The sequence below is a fragment of the Lagenorhynchus albirostris genome, chromosome 12 (genome assembly GCF_949774975.1).
Source record: "Lagenorhynchus albirostris chromosome 12, mLagAlb1.1, whole genome shotgun sequence".
Classification (NCBI taxonomy): domain Eukaryota; kingdom Metazoa; phylum Chordata; class Mammalia; order Artiodactyla; family Delphinidae; genus Lagenorhynchus; species Lagenorhynchus albirostris.
Window position 1 is genome coordinate 30,705,382 of NC_083106.1, and position 18,212 is coordinate 30,723,593.

The 18,212-nt window shown below is 37.5% G+C and overlaps 1 protein-coding gene across 7 annotated transcripts in view; it reads left to right on the forward strand.

Annotated features, from left to right (window-relative positions):
* The window catches only part of MED23 (mediator complex subunit 23), a 42,052-nt gene extending 24,791 nt beyond the window's left edge, over window positions 1-17,261 (forward strand). For 5 of the 7 annotated variants that reach the window (XM_060168433.1, XM_060168434.1, XM_060168435.1 and 2 more), the window contains 15 exons: window positions 155-297; window positions 1,441-1,615; window positions 2,292-2,455; window positions 4,956-5,080; window positions 6,126-6,331; window positions 6,420-6,600; window positions 7,555-7,725; window positions 8,164-8,380; window positions 10,473-10,709; window positions 11,689-11,854; window positions 12,414-12,486; window positions 13,304-13,518; window positions 14,179-14,299; window positions 15,049-15,180; window positions 16,825-17,261. In XM_060168433.1, coding sequence (XP_060024416.1) covers window positions 155-297; window positions 1,441-1,615; window positions 2,292-2,455; window positions 4,956-5,080; window positions 6,126-6,331; window positions 6,420-6,600; window positions 7,555-7,725; window positions 8,164-8,380; window positions 10,473-10,709; window positions 11,689-11,854; window positions 12,414-12,486; window positions 13,304-13,518; window positions 14,179-14,299; window positions 15,049-15,180; window positions 16,825-16,992 — 2,494 coding nt within the window. In that variant the 3' untranslated portion in view covers window positions 16,993-17,261. The remainder of the gene's footprint in view (window positions 1-154; window positions 298-1,440; window positions 1,616-2,291; window positions 2,456-4,955; window positions 5,081-6,125; window positions 6,332-6,419; window positions 6,601-7,554; window positions 7,726-8,163; window positions 8,381-10,472; window positions 10,710-11,688; window positions 11,855-12,413; window positions 12,487-13,303; window positions 13,519-14,178; window positions 14,300-15,048; window positions 15,181-16,824) is intronic. The other 2 variants (XR_009543947.1, XM_060168438.1) reach the window with 2 other exon arrangements.
* The last annotated feature ends 951 nt before the right edge of the window (window positions 17,262-18,212 follow it).

An 18,212-nucleotide genomic window follows, 5' to 3' on the forward strand; every position in this document is an offset into this window, starting at 1 on the left:
TGTACAACCTAAATGATTAAAACAGAGCTGATTCATTTCATATATTTAAGTTCAGATTTATACCAAGTTCTCAATAAGTAGAATAATTCCTGTGTTTATGTCACAAGTAATGAATTTTTATTTTCTTTTATTTTAATATGTTGTTTCTCCTCAGCCTCATCCACAGCATTGCTACCAGAGTGATAAAACTTGCTCATGCAAAGTCCAGTGTGGCCTTGGCTCCAGCCCTAGTGGAAACATACAGCCGTTTATTGGTCTATATGGAAATAGAGTCTTTGGGCATCAAAGGATTTATCAGTAAGACAGGACTTTCTGGTGTTTTTAACCATTAACGCTTCCATTAATTCAACGTATACTTTTCTAGTTGCTAGGGATATAGCAGTGTACAGAAATCACTGCCATCGTAGAGATTACCTGCTAAATGAGGAAGACAGACAAAAAATGTAAATAATCGAAATATGGAATATGTCAGGTGATAAACCTCACAGAGAAAAATAAAACAAAAAAGAGGGATAGACCCTCACAGAGAGTCAAGGGAGTGGGATGCATGTTTTAAAGTAAAGTTACGGTTAAGAAAGGGGGGGCGTGTAATTGTGCTAGGTGCTTGGGATGCAGTGAGCAGGACAGACATGATGCCTGTACTCATATAAAAACCAACGGTCCCATTTGCCTCTCTTTCTGGTTTGCCCGGGGCAGCAATGAGTACCAAGTCTGACTGGCAATAGGCAGGGGGTGTTCCTGCATTGCAGAAGACATTGTACGACGTCTGTTGGTTGTTATGCAGTTCTAAATAATAGATATTTTCTAATATGGAAGTGTTTTTCTGATTTGAGGTAATTTTAACTTTTTATTAATACAGTATCATTTTAACCATGGTTACTCTTTTTTCCAGATAATTGAAAGTCAAATTAAACTTTATTAGCAGGGAGGAGGGGGTGTGATGCAATTTGTATATTAGAAAGTGATCCTCATGCTTCAAAAGGTTGGGAACAGTAACGTTATGAAAGTAATTTAAAAGATAACTGAATAAAAATAAAGAAGTGAGGAAGGTTAGAGTAATTTTTTTCCATATCCTCGCTCTTATTTTACCTTTCTAGATGAACTTGAGTATCATTTGTCAAATTCCAGAAAAAAAAAAGCAAAGTTGGTATTGTTGGGTTGGCCAGAAAGTTCGTTTTGTAACAGAAAAACTCGAACGACCTTTTTGGCCAACCCAAAAATTAGGATCTGGATTTTCTTCCTTAAAATTAAAGTACAAATTATGGAGAAAATTTGGAAAATATATGAGTATGTATGTGTGCATGTGTATCTGTATGTTTGTATGTGTTTGTGTTCATGATCAGAGTCTTTGCATGGATTTTATTCAGTGTGACTTTTCTTCAGGTATCTTTTAATACATAGCTGTTACTGATTGGTGCTTAAACTGTCTTGTTCCTCAAGGTCAGCTTTTGCCAACTGTTTTCAAGTCTCATGCCTGGGGGATCTTGCACACGCTTCTTGAGATGTTCAGCTACCGGATGCACCACATTCAGCCTCATTACAGAGTTCAGCTCCTGAGTCATCTTCATACTTTGGCTGCAGTTGCACAAACCAACCAGAACCAGCTCCATCTCTGGTGAGCTCATTGGAGACTGTCTTTCCTTGGATTTATTAGAAACTTTGTTGGAGATGGGGAACTTAATCCATTACCTCACAGTATTTTTATTCACTGTCATAAAACTCCAGGGCTTCTGGAGTGTTTTATTTCCAGTAGAGAAGAAGTAGAGTCCAGCGTTTTTAAATAGAAACCTAGTAAGATAGTCGAATTTTTGCCGAGGGATCTTTGGACTGAGAACAAGTACTTCCAAGACCTTTGACACTGTATTCTAAGCCCTTTAGAATACTGGATTCAAATATACTTCAGATTATGGTTAAAGTATCACGTCATTTTGATTTTCTCTAAGTGAAAATACATTTCAAATTTTAAAGGATGTACTTTTTGAAATGCTGTGCATCCGGGTGAAATTTTTTAGTCCTGCAGGCTACAAGCTATCTTTTTCAAATGTGTGAAAATGTCAGTTGGTTTTGCTGTAAAATTTGGCACATCGGGCTTTTAAAACAAATTAAGCAAAGCTCATTCCCACACAAAAGACGAGTTCATTTGTCTGTTTGTTTTTAACCAAAGAAGAGAAATTTATAGTTTGCATGTTTTCCCGTTGTGATTAACCTAGAATTAGATTTAATTCTGTAGTTCTGAGATGTTATCTGCAGCTTAATCTTTTAATGATTGTTTTTGTTCTCCCACTTTTCAGTGTTGAGAGCACTGCACTCAGGCTTATAACAGCATTAGGTAGCTCGGAGGTACAGCCACAGTTTACACGCTTCCTTAGCGATCCCAAAACGGTGCTTTCAGCGGAATCTGAAGAACTGAACCGCGCCTTGATATTGACCTTAGCTAGAGCAACTCACGTAACAGGTACAGTGAATATGCAGCCACTACCAACAGACACAGATGAGTCAGAATGTGCTGTGTCCCTCCTGACTACTAAGGGGCAGGGGGGAGGGTAACCTACTGAAAAGATTCTTCTCACTTGTTTCCAAAAAACCAGTTGTTGTTTTGATATCGTCACCATTTCAGTAATTAATGTAAATTCTTCTCTGTGTACTACCATTTTAACTAGGTTGAACATCAGTTTTTGGTCATCTAACATCATTTTAAAGTCATGGTTCCTGAGCTTTTTGGTCTCAGGACCACTTTATACTCTTAAAAAATAATAATAATAATTGAAATTCCCAAAGATTTTCTGTTATATGGATTACATATATGATATTTACTTTGTCAGATATTAAAGTAGGAGTTTTTTAAATATTTGATTTATTTTAAAATAACAGTAATAAACCTATTGCATGTTAACATACATGATGTAATTTTTATGAAAAATAAACCCTGTTGTCTCCAAAACAAAACTTTAGTGAGAAGTACCATTGTTTTACATGTTTTGCATCTTTCTTTTTTTTTTTATAGAGCTGCTTTTATTTATTTGTTTGTTTGTTTATTTTTGGCTGCATTGGGTCTTTGTTGCTGTGCGCGGGCTTTCTCTAGTTGTGGTGAGCAGGGGCTACTCTTCGTTGCAGTGCGCGGCCCTCATTGCGGTGGCTTCCCGTTGCGGAGCAGACTCCAGGCGCACTGGGCTTCAGTAGTTGTGGCATGTGGGCTCAGTAGTTGTGGCTCGTGGGTTCTAGAGCACAGGCTCAGTAGTTGTGGCACACGGGCTTAGTTGCTCTGTGGCATGTGGGATCCTTCCAGACCAGGGCTCAAACCCGTGTCCTCTGCATTGGCAGGCAGTTGCTTAACCAGTGTGCCACCAGGGAAGCCCTTTGCATCTTTCTTTAATGTCTGATGTAAAGGAACATTGCTGGATTCTCTTATTTGCTTCTACATCTCATCTATTGCAAGTGTTATTTTAGTAGAAGTAAGTAAAAAGGAAATGGCCTCACACAGGTAGGAGATGGAATGGGGAAGAGTATTTTAATAGCATTTTCAGCTAATTATGAATATTGTTTGATGTCACACAAAATTGAAAAATTGATAGTTTCTTAAATGGAGTACAAAGTCCTATCAGTGAACTCTTCGTACTCTGTTACCTTATAACCCACTGGTCTATTTTGTACATTTAATGGATTTTGTGTTCATGCATATTTTGTAAATTCATGAATTGTTTTTTTAGAAAACATTGGTTTGCTGAGTTCTGTAGATAGAGCTTGTAAATGTTGACACATTTCATTATGTAGTGTAAGAAAATTACATTTTTTAATCTCACTACAGATTTCATTAGAAAAATCCTTTAAGTTTTGGAAAACTATTAGGCTTGTGGTAGTGTATATAAGTTTTCCAAAATTCTAATTTTCACTTGAAAGGTCAAATTTTATCATTGGTAAAAGATGCAGTCATTTGTTCTTCTCGACGTGACAGACTCCCTTTGTTAATTTTCAAGAAAATGTCTGCCTAACGCCCAAATCCAGAAAACTATATGTTCTTTCAAGTAAAATTGGAATTCCATTGAAAAAAAAGAACTAATTTGACCCAGTACTCAATCGCACAAGTATTTTTCCTCAAGATACCCATCATACTTTCGTGTGTAGGTGGAACACCTTATGCGTACTTCCATTTTATCACACAGACTATTACAAATAGATGTACGTAAGGGCTGAGATACAATCTTTTTTACTACTTTATCAAGGATTCTTAAGTGAAATGGCACTTTTTTTCTCTTGCTAAGAGTGTTTTGTGGTGAAGATTACAGTGGCTGTTAGTGTTGTTTGGTGCCACTGTTTGATTTGTTCTGAGGGCCAGCAGTGTTACCCACCATTGCTTTTGTGCCATCAGTGCACATTTCAACACAGTAAAATGGCCAATGATATCTTAGTAGTAGTATTATTTCAATAGCATTGACCTCATCGAATCCTTGAAAGGATACTGGGGACCCACAGAGTCTACAGACCACACTTTGAGAATGGCTGTTTTAAAGAAATAGTTATTGAATTTAGCAACCTCAAATATCTTTGTGTAAACTGTCTTATTTTACGTAAATAAACCTCTTTGGTTTAGAGAGTTATAGTCTATAGCTGTTTCAACCACCAGAAAAGATATGTGGTACTTTATTAATTCTATTTCCTTGACTCAGTAAAGCGCTAATACCTCCTTGTCAGAGTGAACTAAATGAGCAGTCGTGATGGGCCTGTACCAATCTTTTATCATTGGTGCTCTGTAATTAAAAAAAAAAAAGATACCGAATGTCTTTTGTCTTCTTTTCACTAGTTATGTTCACATTTACCGATGTGATTACTAGTTAAGTAGTGAATGCACTGCAGTGAAATTCTCTGAGTGTACATACTTGTGACTTCTCTGTGAAATCATTTATGAATTGTGGCCATGATCTTTTATATCTGGGTTACATTTGTTTGCTTGTGTTTAGATTTTTTTACAGGCTCTGATTCAATTCAGGGAACTTGGTGTAAAGACATCCTTCAGACCATCATGAGTTTTACTCCTCATAATTGGGCTTCACACACCCTTAGTTGTTTTCCAGGCCCACTGCAGGTAATTTCATCTTGAATTATATATTGAGTCTACAGTATATGAAATCATTCTTCCCATTTACTGTGTTATGCTAGAGAGTTTTGATGATACCCAGAGAAAATTAGCTTTTATTTCTTTTTTTTGTAAATCCTTGCTATTACTTCCAAAATCTCTTGAGTTTTTTCCTTGTCTTATTATAGGACTGGATATGTTTCTAAAAATTTAATTGTTATGGCTTCATCTTACTAGTGAACAGTTTTAGAATCTTGTGAGATTTAACACATTAACTGAAAAATTCTTTCTCATAGAACAGCAGTGGGGAGAAATACAGTGTAATGGAGCTTCACAGAATACACATCATGTACATTTGACTGATTTTTTAAAATCACACAAAGAGAAAACTACAAACTTGGCTTTTATAATATGGAGAAAGGAAAACCTCATCTGTCTTCCACTTCGCAGAGAAAATTTTAGGCATAATGAACATCTGTTTTCTGTAACTTTTAATAGGGCTGGAACAGTAGGTCTTCAAACTTATCAGAATCACCTGGAGGGCTTGTTTAGCTAAAGATTGCTGGACCCCAGCTGCGGAGCTCCTGATTCAGTAGGTCTGGGATAAGGCCTGAGAATTTGCGTTTCTTACAGGTCCCAGGTAACACTGATACGGATGGTCTGGGGACCATACTCTGAGAATCACTCGGCTAGTGTAATGGATTTTCCTTATAGATGTACTAAGATATGTAACCAAAGAGTACTTAAATTTCTTTTTCTCTTCCTTTTTTTTTCCCAAAGATGAGCAGAAGTATCAACAGATGATTGAAGAAAGTTTGAAATTCAGGCTTGCTTGGAATTTCTGTTTAGAAAATCTAGGAAAGAAATCTTACAGATAATCCAGTCAAGCCTTTGTATTTTCCCAGTATAGAAATTCAGGCCTTGATTACTGAGCTGCTTGAGGTGACCTGGAATTTATTAGTGTTAGAGTCAAGCCTGGAGCTGGTTTCTTGACTCTGTAGCCATAGCCCTTTTTACTACAACCATTGAAATAAACTTCTGTTCTTCCTTGTAGGCATTCTTTAAACAAAATAATGTACCTCAGGAAAGCCGTTTTAATCTGAAAAAAAACGTGGAGGAGGAGTATAGGAAGTGGAAGTCAATGACGAATGAAAATGACATCATTACCCACTTTTCTGCACAACGCTCTCCTCCTCTCTTCCTTTGTCTTCTCTGGAAAATGCTCCTGGAAACAGATCATATTAATCAGATTGGCTATAGGTAAGCCAGAAACCTAGATCTGCATTCCATTTGGCAATCCATTATACCCTACAGCAATGCAATTTATTTTTTACTCTCTGCTTTCCAGAGTGTTAGAGAGAATTGGAGCTAGGGCCTTGGTAGTCCATGTGAGAACATTTGCAGATTTCCTGGTATATGAGTTCTCTACATCAGCTGGGGGTCAGCAACTCAACAAATGCATTGAAATTCTTAATGACATGGTATGGAAGTACAACATTGTTACATTGGACAGATTAATTCTCTGCCTGGTAAGAATACATTTACTTAAGAACAGATTTCTAAGCAGTCCCATTCTCTTTTGGATCGATGTGTATGGCTAATGGATCTTGTGCTGATCTGTTCTGTGTTGTTTCTAAGGATTTAATAAATTTATACTGTAAAACAAGTATTGCTATCAATTCCCTAAGGAACTAGAGATTCCCCAATTTCTTCATTCATTCAATAAGCATGTACTGAATATCTACTGTGTTGTATGCACAGAAGGTATAGAAGTAAATAAGACAGATGTGGTCCTGGCCTTGTAATGCCCTGAGTTGATTCTCAAAGGCTCCTACTAGAGGCAGGAAGTAGTAAAAGGTCACTGAATCTTTTTTCAGTACTTATAACCATTTCTGTACACTTTGGTAGCCATAGTCATAACTGAGTGTTTCTTATAGCCACCCAGTATTCCCCAAGCAGTTTTTTCTCCTGATTTTGATGTCTATTTCAGGCCAAATTTTAAGAAAAATCACTGAACCAGGCTGGACAATGCTACATTTTTTTTTTAATACTATAGTGGTGATATTTAGGGAGCTTAAGTGGTTAACATTTACCTCTTAGCTGTAGAGCATAGATATAAAGATGGTTATAGTCTAGTAAGGGAAATAAGCTAAGTTTATAAATCAGTAAAATAAAAGGATAAGTTAGAGGTGTAGGGAAAATATTGCCAGGCAACAATGAGATTACATCTACCTAGGTGGTGGATCTTAAAAGGTAGGTTAAATTTCAAAAAATAAAGATGGACATTCTAGGTGAGAGCCAAAAATAGGCAAGAAAGGGTCAGATATGTTGGAGGAATGCTGAACAGTTGTTTTGGGGTAGACTAGACATATAATGAAATTCTAATAATCGTGAGTTTTACTGTTTTCAAATTTAGACTCTTTAGAGCCATGCTTTCGCACAGGTTGGGCATTTTCATTTAATTTTTCTGTTCTTCTCCAAAGGCCATGCGTAGTCATGAAGGGAATGAAGCCCAGGTTTGTTATTTCATAATTCAGTTGCTGTTGCTCAAACCAAATGATTTTAGAAATCGAGTAAGTGACTTTGTGAAGGAAAATTCCCCAGAACACTGGCTACAGAATGACTGGCACACCAAGCACATGAATTATCACAAGGTACTAATTAAAAGTAGTGCTTCAGTTAATCCCTTTTAAGGCCAAACTTTAGGTATTTGGCTAATTGACTTGGCTGTTTTCTCTGCAGCTCTGCTCTTTTCTCTCTGGTCTGTATAGAAGTGAATTAGCTCCCTAAACTTTCTCAAGGTTCTAGAGTATCTCTAATGTTAAGAATAAATTGAAACTACAGTTTTAGTAGACATGGGTACCTCCAATACAAAATGAAAAGCGTTATTACCAGTCCTTTCATATGTAAATCTCTTTGGTATATCTTTGGGATAATAGAGATTTTTGGTGAGTAAAGGACTCTAGATTTCATTGCATTGCAGGAACAAACACAGTTTCATACTCTTCGAAAAATGACAGGTTTATTTAGCTCCTTTTTTAAGAAAATTACAAAAGATCCCATAAACATTTACCATTTCCTCACTTCCACAGAAATACCCGGAGAAGCTCTATTTTGAGGGCCTGGCAGAGCAGGTCGATCCTCCTGTGCCGATCCAGTCTCCGTATCTACCCATCTATTTTGGAAATGTGTGTCTCCGTTTCCTTCCAGTATTTGATATAGTAATCCACAGATTTTTAGAGTTGCTCCCAGTATCCAAGTCATTGGAGACTCTACTAGATCACCTGGGAGGCTTATATAAATTTCATGGTGAGCTTTTTCAAATTTTAATTCCATCTAATAGCTCTATAGACAAAACTAAGCTGGGCATGACCATTTGGGTAATAGTAGTTCTAAAGGTTTTATTTTAATAATTTTTAATAAAAATGTTTTTGAGGGGCAGTGCTATGTGATGATGCCATGAAGTATAAAATAGAAAACATAAAAATATCAATAGTTAAATCATAGCCAAAAAAAAAGTAATATACTAGAGATCCCTTATTTTATATATTGTGTGATTAATTACCAAATCAGTATAGGAGGGAAGTATGAGTTCAGAACAGACTAATGTTACTATGAGCTAAACAGATCTTGGCAGGCTTCTTGGATGGATAGTGTTTGAACTATGATGTATGTGATTTGTATAAAGAGAAAGGAGAAGAGAGCATGATAAGCAGGAAGAATCCTTTGGAAAAATCATGGAGGTGTTAAAAAACAAGGCATTTTGAAAACAGTGGGCTAAATTGTACCTGGTGGTAGATCACCGTAAATGCCAGGCTGAGAAGTTAGGATTTTATAACCTGCAGATATTCAAGAGGTAACTAGAAGTTACTGAGTAAAGTCATGGTATGGAAAGCATTCTTTTAGAAAGGTAGGTCCAGTTCTAGCCGCAGCATGTCTTGGAAGGAGGAAGCCATTTCAAAGACTTATGTCAAGACGTTCAGGTGTATGATTAGCATCTAAACAAGTATGGTGGCATTGAAAATGAGAAAGAAGGGACAGATAGTCAAGGAAGTAGGAATTGGGCTTGATTGACCAGTTATGGGGAAAATATCTAAAGAAAGAAATCGAGGACAACTCTAAAGCTTTGAGCCTGGTAACTGGAGCATGGTGAGGTCAGTGACAGAGCACGGAAGTCCTGGAGCAGCCACTGTGGGGACAGGGCATATTTATCTGGGGGCAGTTTTTCTTAGTCCTTGATCTGAGATGTCTCCCTTCAAAGCAGAAGTCTGAATTGCGTTTTAGCACTGCAGAGTAGGTATGAAGTTCAAGGGAGCATTCCTTTAAAAATGCTTTTCTTGGGGCTTCCCTGGTGGTGCAGTGGTTGAGAGTCCGCTTGCCAATGCAGGGGACACGGGTTCGTGCCCCAGTCCGGGAAGTACCCACATGCCGCGGAGCGGCTGGGCCCGTGAGCCATGGCCGCTGAGCCTGCGCGTCCGGAGCCTGTGCTCCGCAACGGGAGAGGCCACAACAGTGAGAGGCCCGCGTACCACAAAAAAAAAAAAAATGCTTTTCTTCTGTATTGGGTAATGTATGCACATGATGCAGTGAAAAGTAGTTAGTCCCATCCCTATCCTCCAGCTAGGCAGTTTCTTTCCCTGTTGGCAATCACTATTACCAGTTTCCTGTGTATCCTACCTTAAATACTCTGGAGTTGGTAGTTTATTTTTTTTCACAAATATTATGTAATATACACATTGTTCTGCACCTTATTTTTTTTAACCTTTATAATGTATTAGGGTTGATTATTTTGTATCAGTACGTACAAAGCTGCTTCATACATGCCATAATTGACCTAACCAGTCCCCTGTTTTTCACCATTTACACTGTTCTAATCTTTTGCTAGTATAAACAGGGCTGCAGCAACATTGCTTACACATAAGTCATTTTTGCAGGATAAATTTCCAGGACTGGAATTGCTATGTCAGAATGTGATGAATATCCTTCAGTATAAGCTGTGTATATTGTTAGAAGCCTTCTGCGTTGTCCTAGAATAAAAATATTCATTGTAGGCTTCCCTGGTGGCGCAGTGGTTGAGAGTCCGCCTGCCGATGCAGGGGACACGGGTTCGTGCCCCGGTCCGGGAAGATCCCACATGCCGCAGAGCGGCTGGGCCCCTGAGCCATGGCTGCTGAGCCTGCACGTCCGGAGCCTGTGCTCCGCAACGGGAGAGGCCACAACAGTGAGAGGCCCGCGTACACAAAAAAAAAAAAAAAAAAATTCATTGTATGCAATTGCCCAACATGTGAAATCATTTTATAACCTTCTGAGCTGTTTTTTGGTAATCTTGAAAATGAGGATTAGTTTTTCACAGTTGTCAGTAACCAGGTAACATTGTAATGATCTGTTTTCTATTTGGCAGATCGTCCAGTGACCTATTTGTATAACACTCTGCACTATTATGAAATGCACCTGAGAAATCGTGAAAGTCTCAAACGAAAACTTGTCCATGCAATCATTGGGTCGCTCAAGGATAATCGACCACAGGGCTGGTGTCTAAGTGACACTTACCTGAAATGCGCTATGAATGCACGAGAAGACAATCCCTGGGTCCCAGATGACTCCTACTATTGCAAATTGATTGGCAGACTAGTAGATAATATCCTTTTTACTGTGATTTTTCCAGACACTTCAGAAATAACTATATGTTGATTTGTGTGAACATATATTGTCTTTAAATATTCCAAGATTTTGATATATTCTAGGATTTCAATTTTTTAAGATCATTTTATTTGAAATGTTTTGAAGGTTTTGAAATCTTAAATTAGCAGCATTATGCCAGATAGGCAGAAATTTACTCCATTAAAATTTATATTTCAAAAAAGACTTTAGAGAAAAAATCTGTTTTAAAGAAGAAAAATCCTATTCCTAAATAAATGTACTATGTGTTATAGAACATACATCTTGTTTGCCACTGGAGAACATAGAATTTTGTTGCTTTAAATAAATCCCTGAATGTTTTTTAAAACATTAATAGATAACAATAAAACCTTATTTTTTTTTTTTTTTAGTGAAAGAGATTCTATATTGGTATTTTTATTTCTTCACTTTTATGTTGTTTTAAATTATTAGCACACTGTGCTTAATATGTTTATACATCATGCCACTATTTACTAGATAGAGCAATTTTACATAAATGGGCATGATTTCTTTTCGTATGCAAGGAATTATTTCCTGAAGTAAAAGAATTACTCATGAGAAAGTAATGTTCTTATTAACTTTCCTATAACTATTAAAAGAAAATAGGTTGATAAAGCCTACAGATACCTTGGTTGCATCTATAGCTATCATGTCACAATTACAAGAGCCCACTTATATAAGACCAATTGTTTATACCTGTGGTTGACCACATGGTTGCTATCAGTACACTTCGGTCATGTCATATTTATTTGTATTTGGTTTGTATTGTTTGCCTCTTAAGCTCTCCAATAAATCACTTCTTGAGGCCTCATAATCAGGTGAATTGGTAATCGAATGAGATGTTTACATGTGAAACATTTGAAAACTGTAAAGCATTATACAAATGTGAGCCTTTAATCTCAAAATAATCAAATAGTTATTGCTTTAATCATCTGCACCAATGGCTGGCAAATCTCCTGGTCCATTCCCAAACTGTGACTGGAGATTCAATGAGTTTCCCAACCCCGCTGCCCACGCACTGCATGTTACTTGTGTGGAGCTCATGGCCTTGGCTGTTTCAGGCCAAGATGTTGGAAATGCTCTTCTAAATGTTGTCCTGAAAAGGTGTGTATCCTGTTTCCTGCAGTAAGATTCATTGTTTATTTGTAGAGAATGATATTTTATTTGGAGCTGTGTGACAAACCTGTTGTCCCAAGGCCAATGCACGTTGAATAGTGGCTGTCTTTTGGGTCCAGATCTTGGCTTTGTAATACAGATGAAATGGAATGAGCCCTGAACAGGGTCAGAAGACCTGGGTTTGTTCCCACTTCTACGCTTTATTAGCTGTTTGACATTTAATTTAGGAATAATGTTAACTTCTCACTAAAGATAGTCTTTCAAGATTCCCTCCTTAAAGACCAACGTAAAGTAGGGGATAATGATTGGAGAAGAAGTATACATAAGTGAAATAGTCTTTTAGCTCAGCAACCATTGTTAAAGGAGACGACCAAAAAAAGAAGAAAAGCCTTATTTAGCTTTTGTTTATATTTTTACTCGCTAAAAATCCATTGTAGTTTTATTGAAATAGGTCAGTTGTCACCCCCCAAATGATATATGTTCTCAAAATAAGATCCATTGTCACTTTTATAATTTCACTCTTTTATTCTTTTTTCCCCACTAATAGTCAGCCTTTAGTGCCAAGAGAGAACATTACAGCATGGATGAATGCAATTGGATTGATCATCACTGCCCTGCCAGTGAGTTAATCATTGTGATTTGTATAAGCTTGTCATGCAGTTAATGAAATGTTTCATATTTTTTAAGCTTTCACGTTGTTATTGCTTCAGAAATCTACAGTGACTATTTTGTTTGCATTTTGCATCAGACCTAAATAAATCTACCTGACTTATGGGTCCCTGCATCCCTGGTCCCACCTTACCTATCCAGCCTTAGTTTTCCCATTAAAATCTGATCTACTTTCAACCCCCATTAACATGTTATGTATCTAGAGCCTTTGCTCCTGCAATAATGCTTGTTGAGACATGTTTCAGGTACTTCTGCCATGTAAATGAATATATCAGAACCTTATTCCTTCTGTCACCTTCTCTAAAGCTTACTCATTCTCTGCTGGCTTAGGGCTTGCTTCTTCAGTGAAGTCTTCCATGACTTCTCCGCCCATGTGAAGTCTCCCTTCTGTGACCTCCACACGTGTCTAGTCAGCACGACACAGTTGTCTGACATCTTTGAATGTCCGTAATATTGTCTAAACCTGAGCTTTCCACACTTGTTTTTTTTTTCACACTTGTTTTTTATGCACCTTTATGAATCACTTTTTCCTTACACTCCTCCAAAATATATATACACACACACATAGTTATGAATTACAAATGTGTACCAGTGTTATCCGTATAATAAACATAGGCAAAGTCAATTTACCATGTAGTAAATATCAGATACTAAATGAACTGGACATGAGACAGTGCTATTATTTTAAGCTTTGGAGTAGAATACTGGATATGGGGTGGAATACTGGGTAAATGCTATTTTTCACGAGGCTTTCTGCTGGTTTTAAAGGAGCCGTATTGGATCGTCCTTCACGATCGAATTGTGAGTGTTATCGGCAGTCCCAGCCTGACGTCTGAGACAGAGTGGGTCGGCTATCCTTTCCGCCTCTTTGATTTCGCTGCTTGTCATCAGTCCTACTCCGAGATGAGCTGCAGCTACACGTTAGCTCTGGCACACGCGGTGTGGCACCATTCTAGCATCGGGCAACTTTCTCTCATTCCCAAGTCGGTATTATGATTTCTTAAAGACATTTGATTTATCATTTTGTTTTTGTTTTTTAATCTCATTTATGCATGAGGTATATATCTCATTCAACAGAACAACTTAGAAGTAGAAGTCTTAAGTAGATTCTAGGTATCAGGAAGCCTCCTTTATTTCAGAATTGTTTGAATGAAATTAATTTGTACGTACAAGTAACAATCTGGTATCTTGTTTTCCATTACCATTTTGGGAGGCTTAGTCAAATGCATTCTTTTTCCAGAATATATCCCCAAAGTTAGCTTTGGAACTGCATAACTAATATTAGGCTATCTTCTGATTTTTTTTTTTGACTGTATAATTGGTATTAATTAGATTCATGTTTCTTGAGAATGGCCTTTATATTAGGTTGGTTATTCTCTTTTTATTTCAAATAATTCTCATTCCGTCATTCAGTAATTTTACTATTAGGAATGACTTCTAAATCTGAAGTAATTTATTTCAATAATCAAATGAAAGTAAGAGCCAGTGAGAGATGTGAGATTAATTTAAAAAGTTACCAAAATTAAAGGAAACGTTTTTAAGAAGGTTACAAATTTTGCAAATACTCGGGTAGGCTGTATTAACAAAGTTCAAACAATTCAACTGATTTCAAGTAACAATACATTTTTATTTTTAAATTTTAGGTTTCTTACTGAAGTACTTCTTCCTATAGTGAAGACTGAGTTCCAGTTGCTTTATGTGTACCATCTCGTGGGACCATTTTTACAAAGATTTCAGCAAGAGAGAACTCGATGTATGATAGAGGTAGAATAAAATCTGGGTTTTCCGTGATAAGATTAAGTTCTAAAAGATATAGATAAGATTGCTTTCCCAGTGTTTTTCAAACTGCGTATCATTCCCATTAGTAGGAAAACCATTTTAGTGGGGTCTAAGAGCAATTCTTGAGGCCTTAGTGTCCCCGTAACTTAGTATGCCTATAACGAGTTTGATGTGTGATGTGTTGAACTGGAGATGTAGGGGAAAATATCTGTCATCAAGGTTGAGAAGAAAGTTAAGGACGGAGAAGTGCATTTGAGAACATTCTCTGTAGTACAGAGGAATTCATTAAAATGATGGGAATGGTTGAAGTCAATCACCTATAACAAGAGTATAGATAAAAGAAAATGAGCCAGGAGTAGACCCTTAAAGTATGAGCCACCAAATGGAACTAAGAAGGTCCAGCATAAAGGCTCCCTGAGGTTGCAGATAGCCCAGCAATTGAGAGGTCGTTTCTAGAAAAGGGATTGTCTAGCTCTTAAGTTTAAGCGAATACTATTAGCAAGAGAAGTTGCATGTAAGCTCTATTAGGAGGCAGTTTGTAGCACTCTGGATTCCATTATAAATGCAGGCAGTATCATATCACCCATGTGCACAGAGGTCTGTCTGATAGTGACAGTTCCTCGACAAACATGTTATCCTCTGTGCTAGTCTTGTAATGGAGTCTAGCTGCATCAAGCTGAATTACTGAACCATTTTCTCACCACTTCAATAATTTTATATTATTTGTTAAATAGATTGGTGTGGCATTTTATGACATGTTGCTGAACGTAGACCAGTGTAGCACCCACTTAAACTACATGGATCCCATCTGTGACTTCCTGTATCATATGAAGTACATGTTTACTGGTGACAGTGTAAAAGAGCAAGTAAGTTCACTTTAATTATTTTTTAATGACATTTAGTTTAGAAAACTTAAATATATGGCGGATAGACTTTTGTTTGGGTGAGTGGGGTTTTGGGTTAATTTTTTTCTTTTAAGGGGACAAGGTTAATAGACCTTTTTAGGCTATGTGGCATATTACTCTGGACATAATGTTAAAGTAAATACCTATTATAATTTCTCACACTTTTCCCCTTGATATTTGCAGCAAAACATCTGAAAAAGACCTGGGGGTTTATTAACAGTAAACTCATTAGGAAGAAACAGTACGGTATGGTTACTGAAAAGATCAGAGAAGCCTTGTGTTATAAGTGAAGCAGGGCCTAGTTTTCCCCACAGTGATTAGGGTACACCGTGAGGATGTGAGACAAATCGCAGCATGACAAGAAGACTAAAACCGGAGGGTCAGGAGAATAACTAATGAAGGGTATTTGAAGGAACTGGGGGTGCTTAACTTGAATTTTTAAAGTCCTGGGGAATTAATTGTATTCTTACTATTTGGGCGTTGCCATTTGGAATAGGTATTAAATTTGTTCTGTGTCACTTTAAAAGGTATACAAACTGGTGAAGTTAAAGGGAGGCACGTTGTAACTCAGCATATAAAGAGCCATTCCCTGGGAGAGCTGTCTCAAAGTGGAAGGGTCCTCCTTAAATCATAACTGAGTTTCCTGTCTGTGGGAACCAGGATCTCAGCTGTTTTAGAAGGGTGGATAGAGGGCAGATAGGTGGAATTAAGTGTCCTCCCCTCCATACTTCAATGTTATTTCTCTCTAAAATGGGAAAGGAACATAAATTGATAGACGTAAACATATGACTCCTAGTCTGAGGGCTTCGTTCCTTGGAGCTGGCGACATGGGGTGGGGAGGGTGTCGCCTCCTTCATGCCTCAGCAGGATGGTCACGTGGGAACCAAGTCAGAAATGTTCTCGTTAGCACATTCCCTGTACTTGGGCCTAAGGAACTTTGACACAAGGGGAATACAAAAAGGAAGAATTATCAATGGGCTGATCTTTCCTAGTAAGATCCAAAAACATCTGAGTAAAGCTAAGAAAGCTCTGGAACTGCTTGATGTATTTATTTCTTTAAAGTTTTTTAAGTAAGAGTAGATCTAATATTATTTAGTTTGAATTCCAAGTGTAAATCAAAACCAAAAAGTTAGCTTTATAGATAAATGTTATGAACGTAAGTTATTCAGAGAACTTCGGCATATAATCGTGCTTTATGCTTCCCTTACGTGATACCTTACGTGAAGATGGTATCTTAAAAGGATGATCCCCTTGGTGGGTATGTAGCATTCCCAGTGTAAACTCTACTAGCTATCGTCAGTGGGACGACTGGCTAGCTAGGTAAATGAGTATGTTTTTGTAAGTGTATGCATAGATAGATAGACGCACATACACATATATACATATATATATAATGTGTGTGTGAGGGACAACACATGTTCCTTCTCATGTAAGAGAGAAAGTTTTATCTGCTTTTGTTAAAACACAAAACATTCAGAGAAACATCTCATCTACCTGTTCCACTCCCTAGTTTATTGTCTCAGGATATGTGTAAATTGCTTCTTTAAAGGTTGGAAATTGAAGTTCTCTGGTTAAAATACTTTTTAATGTGTTTTCATTTTTTAGGTAGAGAAGATTATCTGTAATTTAAAACCAGCTTTAAAACTTCGTCTTCGATTCATCACTCACATTAGCAAGATGGAACCGGCTGCAGTGCCTCCACAAGCCATCAATAGTGGGTCTCCAGCACCTCAGTCTAATCAGGTGCCAGTGTCTCTACCAGTGACTCAGTGAAGTCAGGGTGTGCTGTGGTGAAAACGGACTTCAGTCTATTAAATCTGAACATGATCGTGCTACATAGTGGTGGAGCAGAGGCAGTGATGTTCAGATTGTTTTATTCTGATTCAAATGGTGAATCTGTTGACTTCCAACTCCCATCTCCCTGTGTTTTTGTCTCTAAGAGATAAAGTAAGCTACATGTTGTTCATATCCACAACAGTGTACTAGAGCTACCTAGGAATGGGGACATATCTGATTAAATGACTTTTACTAGGCACTCTCAATCTTTCCTATCTTGACCATTGTTTTTATTTTTTAGTATTAATGACTTATTCAGTCTTCAAATACACTGTTTTAAAGGCACCACACATGTAAAATAGTTCTTACAAATCCTTTTATACATAAATCTCTTTTGGTGTATCTGGGATAAGAGATTTTTGTCAAGTAAAGGACTCTAGGTTTCATTGCATTACTGGAGCAAATAGGTTCATATTCTTTTTTAAATGGCTTAAATTTTTTATCATAGATTTCCAAGTAAATGGGCTAATATTTCTAGCGTAGATTGGCAAGTTGTTGCCTTTGCCATGGACTTGAACTTACTATATGAAATGAGTTGGAAGTCTTGTAAGAAAATAACACAGCTAGGGCTTCCCTAGTGGCGCAGTGGTTGAGAAACTGCCTGATAATGCAGGGGACATGGGTTCGAGCCCTGGTCTGGGAGGATCCCACATGCCACGGAACAACTAGGCCCGTGAGCCACAACTACTGAGCATGTGCGTCTGGAGCCCGTGCTCCACAACAAGAGAGGCTGCGATAGTGAGAGGCCCGCGCACCGCGATGAAGAGTGGCCCCCGCTTGCCACAACTAGAGAAAGCCCTCGCACAGAAACGGAGACCCAACACACCAAAAATAAATAAATAAATTACTAAACTCCTACACCCAACATCTTCTTTAAAAAAAGAAAAGAAAAGAACATAGCTAGAAATGCATAAGCTTAATAAAGTCATCCTTAAGTGGTGATTCTTTAATCTCTGTTTTTAAAAATAAATCAGTTGCTTTTCCAGGTTGACACTCTCACCTGTGTGTGTGTGTTTTGCATGTATTTATTTAGAAACCTGTGTAGCAGTGACAGGATCTTACAAAGAGATAAAGAGAAAAGAAGTTTCTAGGGATTACAGCTTTGAACAACATGGAAATATGGTCCCTTTTCAGGTTGGGTAGCTTTATCTCCTGAA